This window comes from Bombina bombina, chromosome 1, assembly GCF_027579735.1.
Source record: "Bombina bombina isolate aBomBom1 chromosome 1, aBomBom1.pri, whole genome shotgun sequence".
Classification (NCBI taxonomy): domain Eukaryota; kingdom Metazoa; phylum Chordata; class Amphibia; order Anura; family Bombinatoridae; genus Bombina; species Bombina bombina.
This window is the reverse complement of record NC_069499.1, coordinates 1104494017-1104519040: the sequence shown is the minus strand read 5'-3', so window position 1 is coordinate 1104519040 and position 25024 is coordinate 1104494017. Positions and strand designations below refer to the sequence as shown.

Here is a 25024-nt window from a genome sequence, read left to right as displayed (position 1 = left end):
AGAATATTTAAATCTGTATATTTTGATTTAGTTGAATCTGACTGCAATTTGCACAACATGCTTGTATATGATTATGTCACCAACTGTATCCTGTTATTATACCATTTTCTTTTGCATTTATGTATTAATGTGCCCATTGCTGAATATAAATACATATAAAAAAAAAAGTTTTTTGAATTACTGATGTTAATTCTCTCTCCACAGGCTGTAGTAGAAGTAAAGTACTAAACATATAAGGTATCCATTCCTTTAACATATATATCCCAGATTTGAATCCTAATTCCTGCAACTTCAAATCCCCTACAAATAGTTTCATGTAAATCCAAGTTAAGAGAAAAAGGGGAGAAATAGAAAATGTCAGGTGCTGACATTTAGTCATATTTTTATACTAAATCACTCATCTGGGTGTCACTGTTGGGGGGAAAATGTCCCTTGTAGCAGCACAGTACTAAGCAACTTGGAATATTCCAAAATTATAGACAGAGTAAAACTCTGCAAGTATAAAGTGTCAGCACTAATAAAACCTCCCTCCTTCAAAGAAATGATAACTATAAAAGTTAAACATCACAATACAGTAGTGTAGAGAATAAGTCCACCTTGATAACGTCTAACAGGCTGCTAAAGGTTCACAAAAAAAAAAATCCAAGGTGTGTATGACTAAGTAAAATCCACAATTTTACTGGGCTTTATAGAAAAACATACATGAATGTGACAAACGAGCCAGAGACTGTGTTGACAAAATATAACGCATTTCTGCTGTTCGTTCTGTAAGCACAGATAGACCTTCACACTATGTAAATCTCATTGGTTAGTGACACTTAACAGCCTATTTGATGATTATTACAAATACGAAAAATATGTAACCCAAGCCTTCTGAGACTTATTTTTTCACTAAAGAAAAGTGAATCACAATCATCTTACTATGAAAACTGACAAATACTTACTGGCAGAAAAACCTAGCACACAAGTTGTTCTTTAACCAATTTAATCTTAATAGAAGAAAAGAGTTCTCATGCAAAAAAAGGAAAAAAATATAGTTTGGTTTCAAATAAAACAATGCTTGTCTGGTAAAGGCACCAGCAGAGCTTTGAAATTAAAGAGACAGTAAAATAATTACACTTTTATGATTCAGATAATGCATGCAATATTAAACATGTTGAAATTTCTAATTTACTTCCATGATCAAATTTGCTTTATTCCCTTGGCATCCTTTGATGAAGGGTAAACCTAGGTAGGCTGAGGAGTGGCAACATAGTACTGGGCGATTACTGTACACATCTGGTGAGCCAATAACAAGAGCAATATATTGAAGTGATCAGTCACCAGCTCTCAGTAGTGCATTGCTGCTCCTGTGCCTACCCAGGCATGCTTTTCAACAAAAAGAACAAAGCAAATTAGATAATAGGGAAGTACATTAAAAAGTTGTTTAAAAATGCATGTTCTGTTTGAATCATAAAAGTTTATAATTTTACTGTCCCTTTAACTTAAATATTGCTAAACCATTATTACACTTATTCTTCAACTTTTTCTCAGAAATAAGCACAGACAGCACAGTCCCTAGACATTTATAACGATTTAAATGAGCATTCAGCAGCTATGATTGCCAGAAGAGCCCTTCGTGTGAAGGCTTTACTTGAGACAAAGGGTCTCAATAATAAAAATATGGTCATGGGAAACAATGCTGGACCTGAAACCGTGCTTGCAGATCATTACCAGACACGGGACTACGGTATGGATGAGTAAATCCTACATTACTAAATATTATATTGTACTCCAACTTTAACACACCTGAACCAGCTGGTCCTCTGCTAACACCGTTCCCCTCTCCTTGTACTTAGCCTGCAAAGATAGAAATAATTCGTCACGTATAACTCAAATCATTTATGTTCAGACGGGTGATGCTTGTCAATATTTGTTTATGAAAGAGGACTTCCAAAAATGTGCAAATCAATTGGTACATAATAATTATACAACAAAATATTTGAGTTAACCGCAAAAATGTGTGTAAATGTATTTTTCTCACCTCTGCAAGCTTTTTCTTGGCAATCGCCCCGGCGCCCACGCCTCTCCGGTGCATGATTGCAGTCCACCGGTATTACACTTCCGCAATTCAGTCACCCGCGCTAGATGATAGCGTCACTAGAACGCGTCTGTGTCAAAACAGAAAAACGTTCCGACGTATCCATTTTAGTTTTGGGAAGGAAATGCAAAAAGGGTCACCGTTGTTTAGTAACGCTATTGTGTCACCAGATCATGCTATGAATTGTATGTGTCTTGTATTTACTAAGATCCTGTTCTAAGATTAGCAACAAATTCACCTATGCTCAAATGGTTCCTCAGATCCTTCTTCTTTGTGCGTACTCGTCGTCTCAGACAGATCCATTAAAGGGGCAGTGCCTGAGCAGTTCAGTGTGGAGCACTTCCAACAAATAAAGTATCTTTCAGCATTAAGTATTTTATACTTCATGAAGGAAAGTCCCCTTTATTTGTTCCAATTGTAAATCCTAGCATTTCACAAACTTTAGGATTCACAACCACTTTAAGACAATTGGGTGTTCAAGCTTAATGGCAACAGTTTGGGGATGGCCCTTTTCTGTTCCAGCATGACTGTGGCCCTGTGCACAAAGCAAGATCCATAAGACATGGTTTGAGGAGTCTGATGTGGATGAACTCTTGTGGCCTGCACATAACCCTGGCCTCAACCCCAGTGAACACCTTTTGGGATGAATTGGAATGCCAATTGCAAGCCACACCCACATACAGTGGCACACATACATACACATATATAGATAATACCACCAGAACCACTCTGGTGTAGTATATTAGGTTGCAGATGTAGCTACAGTCACACAGTTGCCAAATGGACACTCACTTGTATAAACCTCAACATAAATGAGGTATGAGAGGGAGAGATTTGCATATATTACCCAGAATCCCTTGCTGCATTGGCAACAATGTATTCCAGAGGCTTTCTGTGGGAAAAATAGGTCTTCTCTGGTCTGTCTAGATTTGTTAATGATCTACACAATGAGTTATTTTCTCTATATTTTGTGCGTAGTGGAGGATTTTAAACTCACCTTTTACACACACACACTCTCTATAGAGTGCGCTAAAGGGATGTCGGCCTTGCTTGAATGGAAAGTAAAGTCAACATTAAACATTCATGATTCAGAAAAAACATGCAATTTTAAACAACTTTCCAATTTACTTTTATAATCAATTTTTTTTAGATCTCTTGGCATTTGTTTGTTAACCCCTTAATGACCACAGCACTTTTCCATTTTCTGTCCGTTTGGGACCAAGGCTATTTTTACATTTTTGCTGTGTTTGTATTTAGCTGTAATTTCCCTCTTACTCATTTACTGTACCCACATATATTATATACCGTTTTTCTCGCCATTAAATGGACTTTCTAAAGATACCATTATTTTCCTCATATCTTATAATTTACTATAAAAAATTTATAAAATATGAGGAAAAAATAGAAAAAAACACACTTTTTCTAACTTTGACCCCCAAAATCTGTTACATATCTACAACCACCAAACAAAAACCATGCTAAATAGTTTCTAAATTTTGTCCTGAGTTTAGAAATACCCAATGTTTACATGTTCTTTGCTTTTTTTGCAAGTTATAGGGAAATAAATACAAGTAGCACTTTGCTATTTCCAAACCACTTTTTTTCAAAATTAGCGCTAGTTACATTAGAACACTGATATCTTTCAGGAATCCCTGAATATCTCCTGACATGTATATATTTTTTTTTAGAAGACATCCCAAAGTATTGATCTAGGCCCATTTTGGTATATTTCATGCCACCATTTCACCGCCAAATGCGATCAAATAAAAAAAAATGTTCACTTTTTCACAATTTTTTTCACAAACTTTAGGTTTCTCACTGAAATTATTTACAAAAAACTTATGCAATTATAGCATACATGGTTGTAAATGCTTCTCTGGGATCCCCTTTGTTCATAAATAGCAGACATATATGGCTTTGGTTTTGCTTTTTACTAATTAGAAGGCTGCTAAATGCGACTGCGCACCACACGTGTATTATGCCCAGCAGTGAAGGGGTTAATTAGGGAGCATGTAGGGAGCTTCTAGGGTTAATTTTAGCTTCAGTGTAGTGTAGTAGACAACCCCAAGTATTGATCTAGGCCCATTTTGGTATATTTCATGCCACCATTTCACCGCCAAATGCAATCAACTTAAAAAAAACGCTAAATTTTTCACAATTTTAGGTTTCTCACTGAAATTATTTACAAACAGCATGTGCAATTATGGCACAAATAGTTGTAAATGCTTCTCTGGGATCCCCTTTGTTCAGAAATAGCAGACATATATGACTTTGGCGTTGCTTTTTGGTAATTAGAAGGCCGCAAAGTGCTGCTGCGCATCACACATGTATTATGGCTAGCAGTCAAGGGGTTAATTAGGTAGTTTGTAGGGAGCTTGCGGGGTTAATTTTAGCTTTAGTGTAGAGATCAGCCTCCCACCTGACACATCAGACCCCCTGATATCTCCAAAACAGCTCCCTTCCCTCCCCCACCCCACAATTGTCCCCGCCATCTTAAGTACTGGCAGAAAGTCTGCCAGTACTAAAATAAAAGTTTTTTTAAAAAAAAAAAAAAATACATCTTTAGCATATTTACATATGCTACTTTGTAGGATCCCCCCTTAGCCCCCAACCTCCCTGATCCCCCCAAAAACAGCTCTCTAACCCCCCCCCTGCCTTATTGGGGGCCATCTTGGGTACTGGCAGCTGTCTGCCAGTACCCAGTTAACAATATTTTTTTCTCTTTTTTTTTTTTTTTACATTTTTCTGTAGTGTAGCTTCCCCACGACCAACCCCTACCCTCACCCCCTCCCAGATCCCTTAGATTACTTTTTGGGGGCATTTATTCCCCCTCTTCCTCCCACTTACTACATGATTATTTCTGTAGTGTAAGCGGTTCCCACCCGCTCCCTCCCGTGCACGCGCCCGCCCGCCGATCCCCCGTGCACGCGCGCGTGTCTGTGCGCGCCCCTGACTCTCCCGCCCCCGATCCCACCCCCCTCTGTGTATCAGAAACCATCGATGGCCGCCCACCCGCCTCCCACTGCAGCTCCCACCCACCAACGATTGCGGCCATCGATGTCCGGTGTAGAGAGGGCCACAGAGTGGCTCTCTCTGCACCGGAGGGGTACAAATTGTTATTGCAGGATGCCTCGATATTGAGGCATCCTGCAATAACCGGAAAGCAGCTGGAAGCGATGAGGATCGCTTCCAGCTGCTTTCCAAACCGAGGACGTACGCCACACGTCCTCAGGCGTTAACTGCCTTTTTTCTGAGGACGTATGGCGTACGTCCTCGGTCATTAAGGGGTTAAAGGGTAATCCTAGGTGAGCTCAGGAGTGTGCACGTGTCCCCTTAGCCATTTGACAGCTGTGTTTGCAACATTGTTAGTAGCATAGTTATATAAAGTTACAAATTGCTGTCATAGAGTGTCTGTGGCAGCAGTGTATGTAGCTATGTATAACATTGCTATAAATAATGTTGCAAACAATGCTGCTAAATGGTATATATGGATGTAGCCTGAGCGCCTCAACTAGAAGTGGGCTAGGATGTGAATAGGTAATAGATGTGTATTTATTAATGACAATAAATGTTGACAGTTAAAACAATTAAAACAATAATTAAAACAAAAGTTTAAAACAATAATTAATATGCAATATGCAAAGGTGGATCCTAGTTTATCGACATACAAAATAATATGCGAATAAAAGCTATATATACACTATATATATATATATGGAAAAAGTACCACTAAAGAAAGTACCACTAAAGCAGTACTACACCACCTTGGTACACAAATGGGGCACTAAGCGCCCAGCTTGGCCGTGGTATAGTGAGAAGTCACAAATTGTTCCTATCAGTTGAGTGTAATTTGTAATCCCAGGTTCAGTGAAAATATGATGTAGAATTTCCAAGCGTATACTTAGATAGAGTCCAATATAGTTATGTTATAGATGATCCCTCATTAGTGATGGTGTAGGAGAAAAAAGGGGATGTGACTGAAAGATCAAAAAATAGTGCAAAATAGTGAAGAAAAAAAGAAGGATAATCCTTCAACAAAGGATAAAAATAAAAAAATGTAAAAATGTGAAATAAATGTGATTTTTTTTTATTTTTTTTTAGCAGAAATTGACAAAAGATGCCATTGATGAAAAAAGATGAAAGAATGTGTTGAAATTAGGACAAATACATTCGTAGATGCAATATAAGTGATGAAAGTTAGTGAATGAAAAATTATTCTCAAGGTTCAGTTGGGTGTTGCGAGATTAGTGCAGCTGGGTGCTGCAGGGTTAGTGCTGCGACCACAGGTGGAAATCCAGAGATTTTAGTGGATGTTCTGCTCCTAGCTGGATTTATCTGTGAAAGATCTGCTCCTAGCTGGATTTATCTGTGAAAGATCTGCTCCTAGCTGGATTTATCTGTGAAAGATCTGCTCCTAGCTGGATTTATCTGTGAAAGATAATCAATGTAGTGTAGTATGCTCCAAGTAGATATAGATGTAGAAATAAGGCTTAGCAGATGCTTGGCCAATGCGTTTCGGCCTCTCACATGTCTTTTTCAAGACTGCTCAGTCTATATATATATATATATATATATATATATATATATATATATATATATATATATATATATATATATATAGTGTATATATAGCTTTTATTCACATATTATTATCAAGATTGTCTACTGTCACATCTTACCAGTCTTTTTGTATGTCGATAAACATGGATCCATGTTAATGCACTATTTGAATATTCCACATAGGTACCTTTGCATATTGCATATTATTTATTGTTTTAAACTTTTGTTTTAATTATTGTTTTAATTGTCAACATATATTGTCATTAATAAATACACGTGTATTACCTATTCACATTCTAGCACACTTCTAGTTGAGGCGCTCAGGCTGCATCCATATATTCTTAGAGTTCCTTATTGACAGCTAGAGGTCAAGACAGCCGGAGCATATAGGATTACACAGGCGCTAGGTATATATTCCATCAATGCTGCTAAATGGCTGACACGTGCACACTCCTGAGCTCACCTAGGATTACTCTTTAACAAAGGATACCAAGGAAACAAAGTGAAATTGACAATACAATTACATTTGAAAGTTGTTTAAAATGCTATCCAATCCATTCAAGATTAATTTTTTCTTTACTGTCCCTTTTTAACATTCTCTAGTAATTTGTTTTATCATGGACTTGTAAACTAGTAACGGGAGAACTCAGTAACAGATATTTCTACTAAAATGTTATGATAATAATGAGTAGGATTAGATTTAATATATGTTTCATATCTGATATTTATTTAAGAGTCGCAGACGCATAGTCTTACATATTCAAAATTAAAGTAGCTGACTTCCTTATAGCAATTTTAGTATTTTTCAGTAAAATCTTAAAAACAGATTTATTTTTTTGTTGGAGTGGCAAATTATGAAAGTGTAATTTCTTTTTATTTGCAAACTCAAATGAGTTAAATTAGTTTCTATAGTCTGTCTCTATAACCTCAAGTGCATTGTCCTCATTTGCATCAGATATAAAATTAGCTTTTATTCTTGAACCTACTGCCTATAGCACTTACTAACCACAACCTGCCTATTATACCTCATAATCCAATTTATAGCCCCAAATATCGTCAAGGTGTAACTTTGATCTTGTGAAGTGTGCATGTTCTAAATAATTCAGCTTCTGTTCCAGTGCCCATTAAACTACTCCCAATAGCTACCAGAATGTAAAAGCCTCTCAGCAGTGTAATACTATATTTGTGATCATTAACCAGTTTTCCAGAATGGTGCACTTTTTATCTATTCTGTATTTGCTAACTACTACTGAGACTATAGATCAAATAAATTGTTCATGGGGGGAACTTCTAGCAGGCGGCCATGACAGGTCGCATGTATGGTTGCTGCTCCAGACCTCAGATCTAAACTTTACAAAATATAACTTCTACCACCTGATCAAGTACAGATCAGCATCATATATTTTACAGAATAGAATACTCTTTAAATTGCAACCATCTTCTTTAACACTGGAGTCAGTTTTAGCTTCCTGGATCTCGCCAGAAGTTGCGGCCTCCTACACGACCCCCCAGCAGAGTACCCCTGTGTCTCTGTCGTTACTCGCAGTGTTATCTTGTAAATCACTGCTTAAAACCTACATCAAAATGCTAGCTACCTCTGAATGCTTTGGTAACCTGTGGGGATGGAAATCTGTATCCTGCTGGAAATACGGGAACTGCTACCTTACCATGCTGCACTTGGAGAGACTATACGGGACGCTTTCGGCACCCCTAATCCAGAAGACGGCCTTGGTTTTACACTCATATGCACTCACAATGCTGCCGATGTTGGATCTCATCTATCATTGCCCTATACTATATGCGCAAGGGGAAAACTAACAGAGGAGCACTGAGTGTAAAGGCTGGCTATAGAGAGGAAGAGGCAAAATCCCTAAGTTTACCAAAAAGGTATTGTAAGTTTGCACTGGATCCTACCTTAGTCACCTTCAAAACAGATACCACTCCACTTGTAATTCTAAGCAACAAGACTCTGCAACACCGACCTAAAAATTCACACAATGTCGCCCCACCATATCTGAACCCTGCCAGAGAGATCCAACTCAGCTTAACAGTCAGCGGTAAGCAGAAAGGCTATAACACCCTCACAATATCACCTTCCTTAAAAGCCTCTGCTGTCCAAGAACCCTGCGCCAAGCCTTCTAGACCCAAAGTGTCCTTGCTGAGACCGGGCTTATTACCGCTAATGAACTACAGCATTAGCGATTCTCCAGACGACATCCCCGCTATCACCACACCTATCAACAAGTTGAAATGAAGAACCAGACTTTATAAAAGTATATTTGTGGTTAATCTGCCTTTTATCAAGATAACTACATTTAGCTCAGTATATTTGTTGTTAATCTACCTATCACTAAGATAACTGTTGCCAGTTACCATTCACACAATTCACAATCAGTAACAACTACCATGATTATACTGGCTTGTCACGGATACCAGAAGGCTAAGGCTATCCCCCACCCCCCTACAACCTCACCCCTGTTGTTTCTCCGTGGTTTTGGGCTCCTCAGAGCAACCACCATCTCTGGAAGCTGTTTGTTTGCTTTGTTTTGGCTTGTTTTTGTGTTCAGAGAAGAGTTGGTTTATGACCAAGAAAACTCTCCTAGGCTGGCCGGGCTCATGGAACTCCCGGTCAGCCGCCTCACAACGGACATCCGCCTAACCCCTCTCAGGCTAGCCAGGCTCCTGGAACTCCCGGTCGGCCACAGGACAGCAGAACACCAGCTAAATTTAACCCAGGTCGCTCCAGCAACCATGTGCCCCAGAGCTCCGCTCTTTTGGGGATTAGTAGCCCCTGGGGAGTACAAGGGGTGGGGGAATTGCCGGAGGGGAGCTCCTTTGGGAACTGGGGGTTTTGGACACCCCTAACCCCATAACTTCAACGGACTGTAACTCCGGTCCCCAGCAACGAATCATGCTGATTTTTGGACTGTGAAATCTGGGGACCGAGAGCTTTAAAATGATCACCCCGAAACCGCCACCCATAGGTATTGAGATTATGTGGGACTGTGGCTCCTATGGAGGCGCCGGTCAGTCTGGAGGGGCGGGAATGGCTGGAAAAATGTGGGATTGTTCTTTGTGTTATCAAGATGAGCTGTGCGTATAAAAGGAGTGTATGTTTTACAATAAAATCAGTTCCTGTTTAACCTGAATGCTAGTCTGTCTAGTTATTTGGGTGAGCTCCAGCTAAAATCACTTTCCTGAGCTATATAGCAGCCTGTTCCAGGCAGAGGAAGGACACGCTGGAAGAGCTACCTAGTCTGGGTAGCTGGAGTCTGCCACAGGGTGGGACCCTGGGTACTGATGCTGTCGGGCATCAGGGGTGGCTACAGGCTGTGGTCACTTGCCAGCTACATAGCTGCAGTCGGCAGGGAGGAAGCAGGATCCTGCATGGAGGCCTCCACTTCAGCCACACTCCTAGGTCTGGTAATAGACAAGGAGGTGGTGTAGGTATTTTACTTTCCTCTCGTTGCACCTTTCAACAAATACACCCTATCTCTTCCCTCACTTTTCCCTCATTCGAAACCCACATGATTCGCTTATTCTCCCCTCTCTCTGTACGTGTTGCAGTCATATACCGACCCCCTGGCTCTGCAACTCAATTTCTAGATCACTTGGCTGCCTGGCTACCCTATTTCCTTTCCTCAGACACCCCTGCCCTCATTCTTGGCGACTTCAACATCCCCCTTAACAATACCACTGCCTCATCTGCTAAACAACTTCTGCAACTCACTTCCTCTTTTGGTCTGTCACAATGGACTGATTCTCCCACTCACAAAGACGGTCACTCCCTTGACCTGATCTTTAGCTATCGATGCACTCTCTCAAACTTCTCAAACTCCCCTTTTCCTCTTTCTGACCACCATCTCCTTACCTGCAACATATCATCCCTTCCTACAACTCTCCCACCTTCTACTCCTCACACCAAACTTCACAGAAGCATTAGGTCTTTAGATCAGCAACAACTTGCTAATTCCCTTAAACCGCTCCTCTCATCCTTCTCCTCCTTTTCCTGCCCTGAACTATCTATCTGCCACTATAATTCCACCCTTATATCCGTCCTTGACAATCTCGCCCCTCTTACCACTGCTCGGAAATCACACACTCATCCCCAGCCCTGGCATACTCCTCTGACACGGTACCTACGCAGATGTTCCCGTACTGCTGAACGGCATTGGAGAAAATCACGGAGTTCAGCTGATTTTCTTTATTACAAATTCATCTTGAACTCCTACTACTCTGCCCTTAATCTCCACAAGCAACACTACTTCTCTACTCTTATCTCTAATCTTTCTTCAAACCCAAAACATCTGTTCTCCACTTTCAATACTCTCCTCCGCCCTCCCCCACTTCCTAATACAACTTCTCTGTCAGCTCAAGACTTTGCCAGTCACTTCATTAACAAAATTGACTCCATCAGACATGAAATCAGCTCTCAACACAATTCCATTCTCTCCCCCCCTCAAATACTCTCACTCAACCACAACCCTCATAACCTAAAACTTAGTTCATTCTCCCCTGTTACTGAGGACGAAGTTTCAGCACTTATACTGCGCTCTCACCTCACTACCTGTCCCCTTGACCCTATCCCCTCACAGCTGCTCCCCTCTCTCTCTGCTACCCTTACCCCTATACTAACACACATTTTCAACCTCTCCCTCAGCACTGGTACATTTCCCTCATCGATGAAACATGCGCTGGTCACACCTATCCTCAAAAAACCTTCCCTTGATCCTACCTCCCCATCCAACTACCGCCCTATTTCCCTCCTCCCTCTTGCTTCAAAGCTTCTCGAAAAACTAGTATATGCACGCCTATCCTATTTCCTTACGTTAAACTCCCTTCTTGACCCGCTGCAATCTGGATTTCGTCCCTATCACTCCACAGAGACAGCTATTGTTAAGGTCACCAACGACCTACTTACAGCTAAATCAAAAGGCCACTTCTCTCTGCTTATCCTCCTTGATCTGTCCGCAGCCTTTGACACTGTCGACCACCCTCTTTTGCTCCAAACCCTCCAATCCTTCGGCATCTGTGACACAGCCCTTTCGTGGCTCTCTTCCTACCTGTCAAACCGTACCTTCAGTGTAGCCTTCTCTGGGGCCTCCTCTGCCCCATCACCACTTTCTGTCGGAGTACCGCAAGGCTCTGTCCTCGGTCCCCTTCTCTTCTCAATCTATATGTCATCACTAGGTTCCCTAATTAAGTCCCAAGGTTTCCAATATCATTTGTATGCCGATGACACCCAAATCTACTTCTCTGCACCAGAACTATCTCCTTCCTTGCTAACCCGTGTCACTAACTGGCTTTCTTACATCTCTTCCTGGATGTCCTCTCACTACCTCAAGCTAAATCTCTCCAAAACTGAGCTCCTCATTTTCCCCCCTTCTTCCAAAATCTCCACCCCCAATATCTCTATAACTGTTGACAACTCCATCATTACCCCTACCCCGCATGCCCGATGTCTCGGGGTCACATTTGACTCAGATCTTTCCTTCACTCCTCACATTCAGTCCTTGGCTACAGCCTGCCGCTTCCACCTTAAAAACATCTCTAAAATTAGACACTTCCTTACACAAGACACAACTAAGATTTTAATCCACTCTCTCATTCTTTCCCGCCTTGATTACTGCAACTCTGTCCTCTCTGGTCTCCCCACCTGCCGCCTAGCTCCTTTACAATCCATAATGAATGCCTCTGCCAGACTCATCTTCCTTACACGTCGCTCTTCATCTGCTGCGCCTCTCTGCCAATCCCTTCACTTACTTCTTCTTGCCTCTAGGATCAAACACAAAACTCTCACTCTTACATACAAAGCCCTCAACTGCACTGCTCCCCCCTACATCTCAGACCTTGTCTCCAGATACTCTCCCTCCCGTCCCCTTCGCTCTGCTCATGACCTCCTACTCTCCTCCTCTCTTGTCACCTCATCACACTCCTGTTTACAGGACTTCTCCAGACTGGCTCCCATCTCTGCCTCGCTCCACAAGACTCTCTTCTAGTTTTAAAAGCTTCAAGTGCTCCCTAAAGACTCTACTGTTCAGGGACGCATACAACCTACGCTAACCTTTCCTAATACCAGTTCCTCTCCTCCACTGCAATCCCCTGAACCCTCTTAGCATGTAAGCCTAAAAGTCCAGCTGTTTGTAGATCACCTTCTTAAGAGCTGACTGCAACAGTGCAACTCTTGGCAGGGCCCTCTACCCTATAATTGTTTTGTTGTACTCCCCCTTTGTTTATAGTGCTGCGGAATCTGTTGGCGCTCTACAAATAACCGATAATAATAAAATAATAATAATACCCAGTCGGGGTAGCCGGGGTATTCGTCACATGGCTCCTCTTCTTTGTAACCCATTACATTCTTATTTATATTTCCATCCATCTTTACTTAAAGGGACAGTCTACCATAGAATTGTTATTGTTTTAAAAAATAGATAATCCCTTTATTACCCATTCCCTAGTTTTTCCTAACCAACACAGTTATATTAATATACTTTTTACCCCTGTGATTACCTTGTATCTAGGAACCTTCTTTCAGCCCCCTGATCACATGACTGCGACTGTTTATTATCTATTGTCTTAAATTTAGCACTGTTTTGTGCTAAATCTTAAATAACCCCCTGTGCCTGAACACAGTGTAATCTATATGGCCCATGTGTACTTTCTGTCTCTTTGTGTTGAAAAGAGATTTAAAAAGCATGTGATAAGAGGCAGTCCTCAAAGGCTTAGAAATTAGCATATGAGCCTACCTATGTTTAGTTTAAACTAAGAATACCAAGAGAAAAAAAGCAAATTTGATGATAAAAGTAAATTGGAAAGTTGATTAAAATTAAAAGTCCTATCTGAATAATGAAAGTTTAATTTATACTAGACTGTCCCTTTAAGGATTTTTACGTCCGTTGTGCTCTGCTGTCCATTTTGTTACTTTTATGTGTTAATATTCCTAACACAGTTTACAATACTGTCATGGATTATAATTAACAGTGCTGGGAAAGGAAAGATAAGATACATGTGAATGGTCTGAAATGTATAGAAAATATAGCAGAATTCTGCACGTCCCTTATTCCACTTAATTTGTAGGAAATTAAAATGTAACTATTCTGAAATGTTTGCAGCTTCAAGCTCCCTTATGCTAGAACATACTTGCTCACAAATTGTATTAAGGTTGCAATATTTAAAGGTTTCTGAGGCTTATCAGGCAGATATATGGAAATGTGTCTTTGTGATGCTGCTTAGAAAATTAGCATTTAGAGATATTTTTGCTATGTTGCTCTTTGTCCAGGACAACCAGGAACCACTGTACTTGTAAAATCAAAGACAGACCTAATGGTGACCATCTGAAGCACTTTATATTTTTTTGGATTTTTTCACTTCATTCTCGTCTTTTTCTTTGATTACTTTCTCTTTATTCATCATTTATTAGCTAATAACTATCACTTGCTTGCTCCCAATATATTAAGCATAGCATTTTTATTGGCCTGGATCTACTCTATCTAAACCCTCCCCTCTTCAACTGTAATCTTGGCCTCCATCCTATTCCTTTGGACATTCATATTTAATTTGTTTTCATAGCCTTTCCACTTCCTTCTCATCTTTTGCCCTTTGTCATCTGCTACTCTCTTATTTATTTGTACTAGTTCTCCTGGCTTTTTCCATCTCTTGCTCCTTTCAGACCTTTTCACTTACTAATCACTTGGCCCTTATACTTTTGTGGCCTCCTATGCCATTTCACTTTTTTTCTTACTTTACTTTCTTCCCCTTCCCTTTTGCCAGTCCTCCTCCTCTGTTGTCCTTTCCTATTGTCATGGTCATTCAGCATATTTCACCCCTTTCACCCCTCCATTCAAACTCAACCTTGCCACCTACTCTCTCTTGCTTGGATTGTACTGTTTCCTATTTTCTTGGATATTTCACTTTATTTTCTTCCCTTTGCTCTTCCATATCATTAAATCTTAACACTTCTGCTTCTTATATCTTTTATTCTCAGGACTGACCTGCTCCTCTATTAGCCTCTGTGTACTCTCATGGGACTTCTACCTCTTCATATTACATTATTTTGTATCTGTTTGGATGTTAGAAACATACAGGCACTTCAAACATACAACACTACTATTTGTATAGCCTTATTGTGGCAATACATATACTGTAACAAGCATATTTAGAAACAATATTCATTCAAAAATGTCAGTCACAAGATATGTGAATTGAATGTTTTATTTTTTATTTTACATTGCAAAATTGTTAACTAACTAATTGAGCGGGAGGCGTTTCCATGGTTTCTTTATCTGCAAAAACTGATGTTCAAGTTTTGTGGACATAAGCAGCAATTAGGGGAGTCTGAAAAAAAATATAATTAATATTTTAAACACATCATACATCTCAATATTTGAAATAATACATTTACATCATATTATGAACAGACAGTGAAGGTTTTCAAATAAAAACATAGTATTTCAGAACTCAAAAGTAAATGCTAACCATACTCACCTCATTTTGCACAATTCTGTTGTTCTCATCAGTAAATCCAGTAATTCCTGTCCTAAAACAGCCCTTGCATCAGAGTAAGAACTGCGGTGGTGATAAAAAGAGAAATAATAATAGCATACATTTTGTAAAATGCAGTATCTTTGATATTATTTATAATCTATAAATAGTATAGAATGTTCAGTCTGGCGCAACATAGGTTTCATGTGACACACTGATGGGCTGTTTAAGCAAAAAAGTGATTGGTCTTGAATACAGAATACAGCAGTATGTGTTTAGTGTAGACTCTTTCCTTTGTGTGTGTTATATATGCACTAGAAATGTCATTCATTAAAAAGTTCTATGAAAAACAGTTATCTTGCACAATGTTAAACGCATGATTTCTGGATTTTTTAACTTTTCTGGTTTAACAACTTTGAGCAATTTAAATCACATTTTTGTCTCTTTAGTAGAGATCATCTTGGATTTTGCATGCATTTTCCAGTGTTAATAAACATAGTCGCTTTAAAGTGAATGTAAATTTTTATGCTAAAGTTTTTATGCTTTTTATGCTAAAAATTCAATTAAAAACAGGGGCACTTTAATTCATCAAAATTTACATTTCACTCCTGTTGTGAAGAAATACCTTTTAAACTTGACAGCAGCTCCAGCTTCCTCCGGTCGTCGCAAGCCATTTCTGATGTCAGAAATGATGGGTAGGTCATCCTCCAATCACAGCTTCCCCCCCAGGGGAATCAGTGTCTGATTCGACGCCGTGATTTGAGGAAGCTGGATTCATCATTTTAGACCCAGGAAGAGGCTTTGCGACAGGTGGAGGAAGCTGGAGCTGCTGTCAAGATTAAAAGGTAAGTTTTTTTTCACAGCACGAGTGAAATGTAAATTTTGATGAATTAAAGTGCCCCTGTTTTTAATCGAATTTTTAAAAACCGGGCACTTTAGCATCAAAATTTACATTCACTTTAACAATAAAAGCAATAATTTAGGAGATATATATTTGTATGCTTAGGACATGTTTTAGAAAAAGAACAGACACATTTTGGTCATTAATAATACACATAAAAAATTAATTGAATTTTCAGCTTGTGTTTATGTTGGTAAGGATGCTTTCCTGCAAAGATGTTTTGGTAACTTTCAATCAATTGATGGGCTTGTTATCAAAATAGTGAGGTCCACTTTTTAATGGTTCTGGATTATATCCTGGAGTCTCTGCAGGTGCATTTCCATAAGATCAATTATATTCTTTCCAGTTAGTGACGGCTTTACTGTATGAGTGGGCAAATGCCCAATGTCCTGGAAGCCATAAATTGCTCTTATAGGGCACTCTTGGTACCAAGAGCAAAAAGCACTTTGTAAGAGCCCCAAACTGTTCCACTCAACCTCTTTGATTAACTTCTGGTAGATTAATTTCTTCCCAGGACATACTTGAAAACGAGAGAAATCTCAATGTATCCTTCCTGGTAAAATATTTTATAAATAAATAAATAAAGTATGGTTGTTGTGTAAGAGCCTGTTTCTTTTTCACATGTGCTACACTATGTGTGCCATTTTTGGGTAAGTAAAGAGTTCTTGACAGTATTATATAAACCTAGGGTATTAACTTCATATATTGTTAAATCTAGGGATGTGCATTTGTGACATTCAGGCCAATCCAAATGCCGAAGATGGCGTCCGCCAGATTTAGCCTTGTGAAAGTGCAACATATTAACATCTAGATTTGTACAGATCTAAGTGTGTTGTACTTTAATAAGAATAAATCCTGCTTCAAAAATTGCAGAATGCGGCTTGCGGACAACATCTTGGCATCCGCATTGGCGCGAATGTCACTAATGCACATCCCTAGTTAAATCCTTCCTGACAGTCTGCACACAGATTCATTTGTGTGTTCCACTTAGATGAAACTTTAACAGCATTTAAATGTCGACTGAAATAAAAAACGTTATCCCTTTTAAAGAATCAAATGTCATTGCTAGTTTAAACATTTGATTTGCCTGAGGGTCAAGCTGTTTGATTTATCAAATAAAAACAAATCAACATACCTACAACTATAGCATTCTCTGTACTGTACTTGCAATTACAAACAAGGTAGATTTCTATAAATAAGCAGCTTGCAGCCTAAATATTTCAGAGAACTGCTATTAAAATATATTGTGCACACACTTGCAGCATTTTCCTATTAACATCATGTATGAATTGTTACTTGCTTTAACCTATGGATATCACTAAACTCTTCTTTAGGTCTGTGCAGTCAGTCTCACCACAGTTAGCTTTATAGGTTTTTGTTTTTGTTGGTTGATTTTGTGCACGCACCATTGCCTTTAACCACTAGTTTACTGGGCTTAGTGATGTCCTGAAAAGTCAATTAAGACATATGTACTCTGGGGATTTAATGAAAGATATGTTAGTTCTGGGGAAAAATATGAGTGGATATATAACTATAAAATGCTTAATGAACAAGTAATTTATGTTGCAATGGGTTTTCAATGTGTTATGTTTGTTGTTTAATTAAAACCTAAAGGGAAACTTATAAATCATATGCCAGTAGTTTGTGTTATTGCAAGATCTGCATAATGATCCTCCCTTATTAAATTTCTTCTTCACTTTGGTCAGTCCCTTAGGCACAAATAACAATACTGTGCAAATGTTGTTTTAAAAATGTCAAAGATTTGTTTTCATTATTTCTACACTAAAATAATCATTTGGAAACTGTCATATGACAATATTCCTATTAAATTAATTCATGAAGATGCAGTTTTGAATATGCAACATTTCTACATATTCCAACTTTCCAATAAATTCATTTTTAATGTACATATAATCATTTAGACATATACGTTCTGGTTTCTATAAATGAAATCTTGGACCATCCATACAACACCAACTGACCACACAGGTTCTGCCCCTGATTACCCAACACTATAGCTGGCCTATCCAGTCTTTACTTGATCCAGTCTCCACCATAGCGCCTTCAGGCATAAACCACAAGTGGACAAATGACCCCCCATTAATTCACTTTGATTTTGACATAAAAAAAAAATCAGAATTCTACTCAGGTGGGTTCTGGTCTCTATTTCCATTGCCCTCCAATGTATGAAAAGCACGGTCCTTGAATTAGTTAAAGGGGCAGTGTTTTGTCCCACACTCCCTAAAGAAGCCAAAAAACAAATTCTGTAACCAAGCGATCTACAAAATGCTGTAAATTGCCTAAACTAGCTACTGATTTGCAGTATTTTGAAGAAAGCTTGGTTAAAGAATTAGTTTTTTTTTAGCCTTTTTAGGGAATGGAGGACAAGCATAATTGAAAAAAACAAACAAAAACAAAACTAAACATTTCTTGCTCTTTTAAGCTATACAATTAGACTTGCAATGTTGTCTTTCTTACTCTCAGATTGGGCAAAACCATCTACATCTTACTTTATTTTATTATTAACATTTTTTTTAAATTTCCAAATACATAAATGAACATTGTGATTATTGTATTTTAGTTGAGTAAAATTTTAACATTAGCTATATTTTTTTATATATATATATTTTAACATTTGACCTGAACATGCATTAAAATATACTATGAAATAGGTTATAATGTTTCTCATGTAGTCATGGCTGAATTAGATAAATCTAGAAATCATATGAAAATGTGAGCAAAACGTATTTTTTAAATGGTTTGGCAAATTAATGGTTACATTTCTAAAGTGTACAAACTGTTTTTATATTGTACTGTCTATTCACATGTACTTGATACACCCTGTTCATATATGTACCTAGTAGCAATTAGCGTTCTGAAAATTGACCAGTGATTAGATCTCTGGTTCATTTTCTTAAAGGGCCCCAAATGCCCACAAAATAGAGGGCATTGTAGTTTTTTATTAAAAAAAATAAAAATAAAAATAAAAAAATAAGTGTACTAGGAAGTTTTGGGGCTTTAAAGTTGGTGGAAGTGGGGTGTTAAGAAAATAAACGGTACTGAAAAGTGCCTTTACATTGCGGTCTATGGGAACTGTGTGTTCCCATATACCACAATTTAAATATATATGTATATGCTTATATACATATATATTTATGTTTTATTATATGTATATATACATATTAACACATAAATATATACCTGTATATATATATATTTAAAAATGCTGCCCATCACTGCGCTACGTAGCCCCTTCACTGCACTAGTTCGCATGTCGTGTCTGACAGCATCAGAACTAGGCTCCTATAGGAGTCAATGGAAGTGCGGTCTTGTGAGTGCAATGCTTCCTAGCAATGCGAACGCAAGCCCGCATTCGCATTGTGATTTACTTGTAATACTAGCGAACATTATCATGCACTGGTATTACAAAGGGGAGCACTAATATCGCTTGCACGCAAGTGATATTTAGCGCTACACTTGTAATCTAGCCCTATATGTTTCATTGTGTGTGTGTCTGTGTATGTTTAGTAGACTGTAGCAGTGAGTATGAGTCTGTGTTTTGAAATCAGTTCTATTTCTGAATACTTTATGTTCTGTTTCTGTCGGCCATATGGCAGTGTGTCTATGTGTTTATTGTGGACTCTTGTACAGTGTATCTATGTACAATAGTCTATTATTATATGTCTGTATTTTGTAGTGTATTTTCCTTATGTGTCTGTATACACACATTTCTGTTTCAGTGTGTGTCTGTGTTATAGGCTTTATATAGCAGTTTGTGTGTTCTCTTTACCTTTCTTTGTGCTTGTTCCTAAGAAGCCAAGCTACAACGCTTCTGTTGCCTTCTGGTTCATCCTGTGTGCTTGTCTCCTTCATGCTCAGATCTGGCAACTGGAAATCAGCTTCTCTCTTGTTGGCATCTGACATGTTTCTGAGAAAATGTAAATAAAGGATTAGTGTTTGGTATCTAACACATTATATAACACATATTGACTTCTGTATATGATTGGCACTGTGTCTTGTATATTTTTAGACATTTTGAATTTCCGGTTGATAGAGGCCATTGCAACTTTATTTTAACTATTTAAAAAGATAGAAGATGTCTTCATTTTAAACACCCCAAAGAACATCCATTAAACACTACACTTATAACAAAAAATATTTTATTTAAAAAAAAAAAAAAACTTTCCAGTATTGAAAAATATCACTATATATTAGAACCATTTATTTGTTTGCTCGTGTGCATGTGAATATATATATAACCTCGAACTTAATCGACTCGCGGCACTGATAACAGGTATTATTATTACCCAACTTAATGGTACTCATTTTACCAACCTCGAAAGGATGAGTGGACCTTGCTAAGATCGAACCTACAACCATTGGGTTGCCACAGATCTCTGTAACAGTGCATTAGCATGATGAGCTATCTGTCCAGCTTTACTGAATCCATTAAATAAAGGTGCCAGTTAGGCACTGTAATGTCATGGGACTCTTTTATGGTTCTTTGTGAATAAACGTTACGTTTTACTTTAAATTCCAGTGAGTGCTGTCTGATAAGGATTATATATAATCCTAATAATAGTATTGCTTCAGACTTGAAAAAGGAAGACACTCTTCCGAAAGCTTGTCATCTTATAAATGTATAGTTAGTCCAATAAAAAAGTATCATTGCTCAATGCAATACTCTTGTTATTTTGATATATATATATTTGTATACATCTATTAGTATATAACACTAAAAAGTAATTATATGTGTATTTATATATATATATATAAAAAAAAACATGTTTGTAGCTGCGCATGCACCCCAGGGACTAGGGATGAAGTACCCTGTCTTGTCATCCTCACAACTCCTAACTTGTCCCTATAACCTCACTCTAACCATCCTTTTATTTTACCCTCTTCTTTTACAGTGGAGCATTTCAATAATTGTTTAAACAACCAATCATCTCTGCTGTTCTAAGGAAGTCCTCCCTTGAATTGAGCTCCTTTGCTAATTAATGCTCGTTCTCCTGCCATATTCACAACATGAATGGAATGGCTAAAGTATAACCACCTGGCTGATATACCTGCTTCAATGCTTTTCCAGACTACATATTTACCATATTTTCTTGCCTCCATCTAACTACACGTCAGTAAACTAGCAGTAACACAGGTCACAAACAACCTACTTACTAACAAAAGGTCACTTCTTTTATTCAACCCACGTAGCCTCACATTATAGGGCTAAAATTAAGTTTTCATAGTTTAGACAGAGAATGTTGCTAGCTGGTGATTGGTGGCTACACACACATGCCTCTTGTCATTGGCTAACTAGATGTATTAAGCTAAGTCCCATCAGTGCATGCTGCTTTGGGGCTGACTATACCTATAACACATGAGAACATTTTATATTTTGCACTTTTATCTCCCTGTGACTTGCTCTGTTTGTTTTTTCTTGATGTATTTTTGTCCTCACATATAACTATGCAGAGGCAGCAGAAATCAGAAATCAGTATACTGGAGCTGAGTATTGAGGAGTTCACAGAGAAAGTCATATCGTGAGTCTCTTAAACTAATAAAATGACATACTCGCTTTTCTTTTCCCTTCGGTTCAGTAACCAGTCTACAAAGTTCTTTTTCAGCAGATTGTCCATTGATCTGCTGTAGTCACTGGCGAGAATTGCCTCTGAATACCGCCTCTGTAAGGTCTGGGCACCATCACTGCTTACCGATGCTCTGCAGGGGACAAGAAATATGTTTGCTTCTCTCAGTAAAGTTCACATTCACCTTCCTGTTTCCTTTGCCAACCAGCCAATAGGTTCAGGTCAATGTAAATTGTAGATGGTTTAGTTTATAAGTTATGCTGCAAATTTATATAAGCAAATGTATTGTAATTAGTAGACCAGTATTTAAAGAAAGGTGGCAATGATACTGTCTATTGTATAGTGACCTTACTGTCGGTTATATAGTGAACTTCCTGTCTGTTATATAGTGACCTTACTGTCTGTTATATAGTGAACTTCCTGTCTGTTATATAGTGAACTTACTATCTGTTATATAGTGACCTTACTATCTGTTATATAGCGATCTTACTGTCTGTTATATAGTGAACTTCCTGTCTGTTATATAGTGACCTTACTTTCTGTTATATAGTGAACTTCCTGTCTGTTATATAGTGACCTTACTGTCTGTTATCTAGTGACCTTACTGTCTGTTATATAGTGACCTTACTATCTGTTATATAGGGAACTTCCTCTCTGTTATATAGTGAGCTTCCTGTCTGTTATATAGTGACTTTACTGTCTGTTATATATAGTTACCTTACTATCTGTAATATAGTGACCTTACTGTCTGTTATATAGTGATCTTACTGACTGTTATATAGTGACCTTACTGTCTGGTATATAGTGAACTTCCTCTCTGTTATATAGTGAGCTTCCTGTCTGTTATATAGTGACTTTACTGTCTGTTATATATAGTTACCTTACTATCTGTAATATAGTGACCTTACTGTCTGTTATATAGTGATCTTACTGTCTGTTATCTAGTGACCTTACTGTATGTTATATAGTGACCTTACTATCTGTTATATAGGGAACTTCCTCTCTGTTATATAGTGAGCTTCCTGTCTGTTATATAGTGACTTTACTGTCTGTTATATATAGTTACCTTACTATCTGTAATATAGTGACCTTACTGTCTGTTATATAGTGATCTTACTGACTGTTATATAGTGACCTTACTGTCTGGTATATAGTGAACTTCCTGTCTGTTATATAGTGACCTTACTATCTGTTATATAGTGACTTTACTGTCTGTTATATATTTACCTTATTATCTGTAATATAGTGACCTTACTGACTGTTTTACAGTGACCTTACTATCTGTTTTATAGTGAACTTACTGTCTGTTGTATAGTCACTTGGCTGTAAAGCATACACATTTCTGCACAATATACAGTTACCTTCCTGTACACCACAGGTATAATTTTTCAAGCCATTAGGTGGCCCCTTGATATGTTACTTGACAACCTGTGGTAATACTGCAGAACTCCTAACCATTGTCATTAAATGAGAACTTTACCATGATATCCCCCTCTCTCTCTTCATTGTAAATGCCATGGCTTTATAAAAACAAACTTGAGACTGATAGCACGACCCAAACATGTCCTCACTCTGCCCAACATGACCCCATCTATGGTAGAACTTTGACTGCCCACTGGTTACTGTGACTTTGTCCACAACATCCCAGTACCAGGAAGCAGCCAGAAAAAGTTGGGAGGCCTGATACTGTTAAATATAGTGGTTTTACTGGAAAGAAAATAATACTCAAATACCTTATGCTGCTTTCTTCCCCATCCACGGTGTTGAATATTATAAATGTGAAAAAGAACGCAAGGCATTTCATAGTCATCATTTTGTTTTTGGCTTTAAGAGAAAAATATAAGGAAGAATATTTAGACAACTTTGGCATTATCAGGTTTCATGATACATTTTCAGCAGCAGAGTGCAGAATGGTTCATATAACAATAGTCACTCAGAATTCTGTTATAAGCTTCAGTTATCTGATAAAAAAAAACACTGGGAGGTTCTAGATAATTATTCCTAAAACACCTAATGAAATTAGTTGGAATTTGTACAATACCCACAAATGATCAGGACTGAACATTTCCAAACTTTTGTCCTAACATGTGTGAGCTGTAGTCATAAGATGGAAACATGTTAGTATATAGATTCTGCTAAGACATCTTTTATCCTATATTATCCCCAGTATTTTGTATTGCCACATATAATCATTTGTATTCATGTTTAGATTACTCTCAAGGAAAGAAATACATGTGTTGGGTAACCATACAGCTTGAGCACTGTGTTTGTTAAAGGGACATAAAAAAAAGTTTTATAAATAATGATATAGAGGTTTGCAAATCAGGAGTAAACCATTTGAAAACCCTGGTGAGTATGTTTATCCTTTCTCATTTGATTGTGATTAGTTAGTTCTACATGTAAATTAGTTTGTGTAGTTAGTAGGGATCAGGAATTGTACTGCTAAAGCCATTAATTTCTGTGAGAGCGCACTCTCACCTCCCTATTGCCCCAGGGGAACACGTGCATTACTGTTTTCGCCATCCATAGTGGCAATGAGCAGTCTTCAGGGACTGCAGTAACATCATAAATGAAGCTTTGCATTTAAATCATGTAAAAATACATGTATTTAAAAAATGTCACCGTTTGGTAGCAATTAACCTATAAACATTCTCTTCTTTAATATGTTCCCAATGATTTATTATACCTGATGTAGCTTACAAATAGCTCCTCTGCAGGTATTTGTCATATGAAATAGCTGATTTTGCCTGTTAAAACCACTTATGCTGAAAATGTCAATACTGGTGTAATTTTTTTTATAATGTTTCTAAATTATTTAGAATATATGTTTGACATATATTAAAAAATTATTTCTAATTTTAGAATATTTAACTGGTTTTCAATTGGTTCTATTGCATCTATCAAACAGCGCTGGGTGCCTCAGTTGAGGGGTGTAGTATTAGATTCTACACCCCACTAGTAAGTACAGAGAGGGTGGAAGCGGCGTTCAAGATTGGTAGATGCATTTGGTCTCATCTCTCAAGGCATTTGGGTCACAGCTATAATATATTGTAGTGATTTATTTATGTATCTAGTTTACAGATGTTCATGTGCTGAATAAACTAACTTTTTATTTTATGTGGGTGTTGTCCTTATTGGCTAGTTATCCATAGATATCAGAATATTAGTTGCACTTCCTGTTAGTTTTACTTTAAAGGACCACTAAATACAGTAGAATTGCATAATCAATAAGCACATAATAAAAGTCAATGCAATAGCTCTTACTCTGAATTTCTGTAAAATATATTTTTTCTCCAATTTTCCAGCCCCGGTATCATGTGACAGATATCAGCCAATCAAAGACTATTGTACGTATACCCTGTGAGTTCAGTAGGAGCTGGGGCCTCAGAAGTGTGAATATAAAAAGACTGTGCAAAA

At 37.9% G+C, this 25024-nt stretch overlaps 2 protein-coding genes across 2 annotated transcripts in view; both read right to left on the bottom strand.

Moving 5' to 3' along the window:
• SNF8 (SNF8 subunit of ESCRT-II) overlaps positions 1-2223 on the bottom strand; it is a 55263-nt gene extending 53040 nt beyond the window's left edge. The window contains exons 1-2 of the mRNA XM_053697251.1: positions 2024-2223; positions 1789-1839 (exon numbers count right to left, since the gene is read on the bottom strand). Coding sequence (XP_053553226.1) covers positions 1789-1839; positions 2024-2077 — 105 coding nt within the window. The 5' untranslated portion in view covers positions 2078-2223. The remainder of the gene's footprint in view (positions 1-1788; positions 1840-2023) is intronic.
• Positions 2224-14964: 12741 nt separating this feature from the next.
• LOC128663179 (glucagon-1-like) lies at positions 14965-23420 on the bottom strand. The gene is made up of 5 exons (XM_053717384.1): positions 23341-23420; positions 21594-21740; positions 19813-19950; positions 15125-15205; positions 14965-14974 (listed from the first exon to the last, which is right to left on the bottom strand). Exons 1-5 carry the CDS (start codon positions 23418-23420, stop codon positions 14965-14967), a joined length of 456 nt encoding a protein of 151 aa, XP_053573359.1.
• Between the last annotated feature and the right edge of the window lie 1604 nt (positions 23421-25024).

What these genes read in the sequence shown, in the direction of transcription:
- LOC128663179 (XM_053717384.1), bottom strand. Translation starts at nt 23,420, where the DNA reads ATGATGACTATGAAATGCCTTGCGTTCTTTTTCACATTTATAATATTC. An exon ending in CGAAGGGAAAAGAAAAGCGA is followed by an intron (nt 19,951 to 21,593) that starts GTATGTCATTTT and finishes ACATTTTCTCAG; the next exon opens with AAACATGTCAGATGCCAACA. An exon ending in AGGAACAAGCACAAAGAAAG is followed by an intron (nt 15,206 to 19,812) that starts GTAAAGAGAACA and finishes TCACCACCGCAG; the next exon opens with TTCTTACTCTGATGCAAGGG.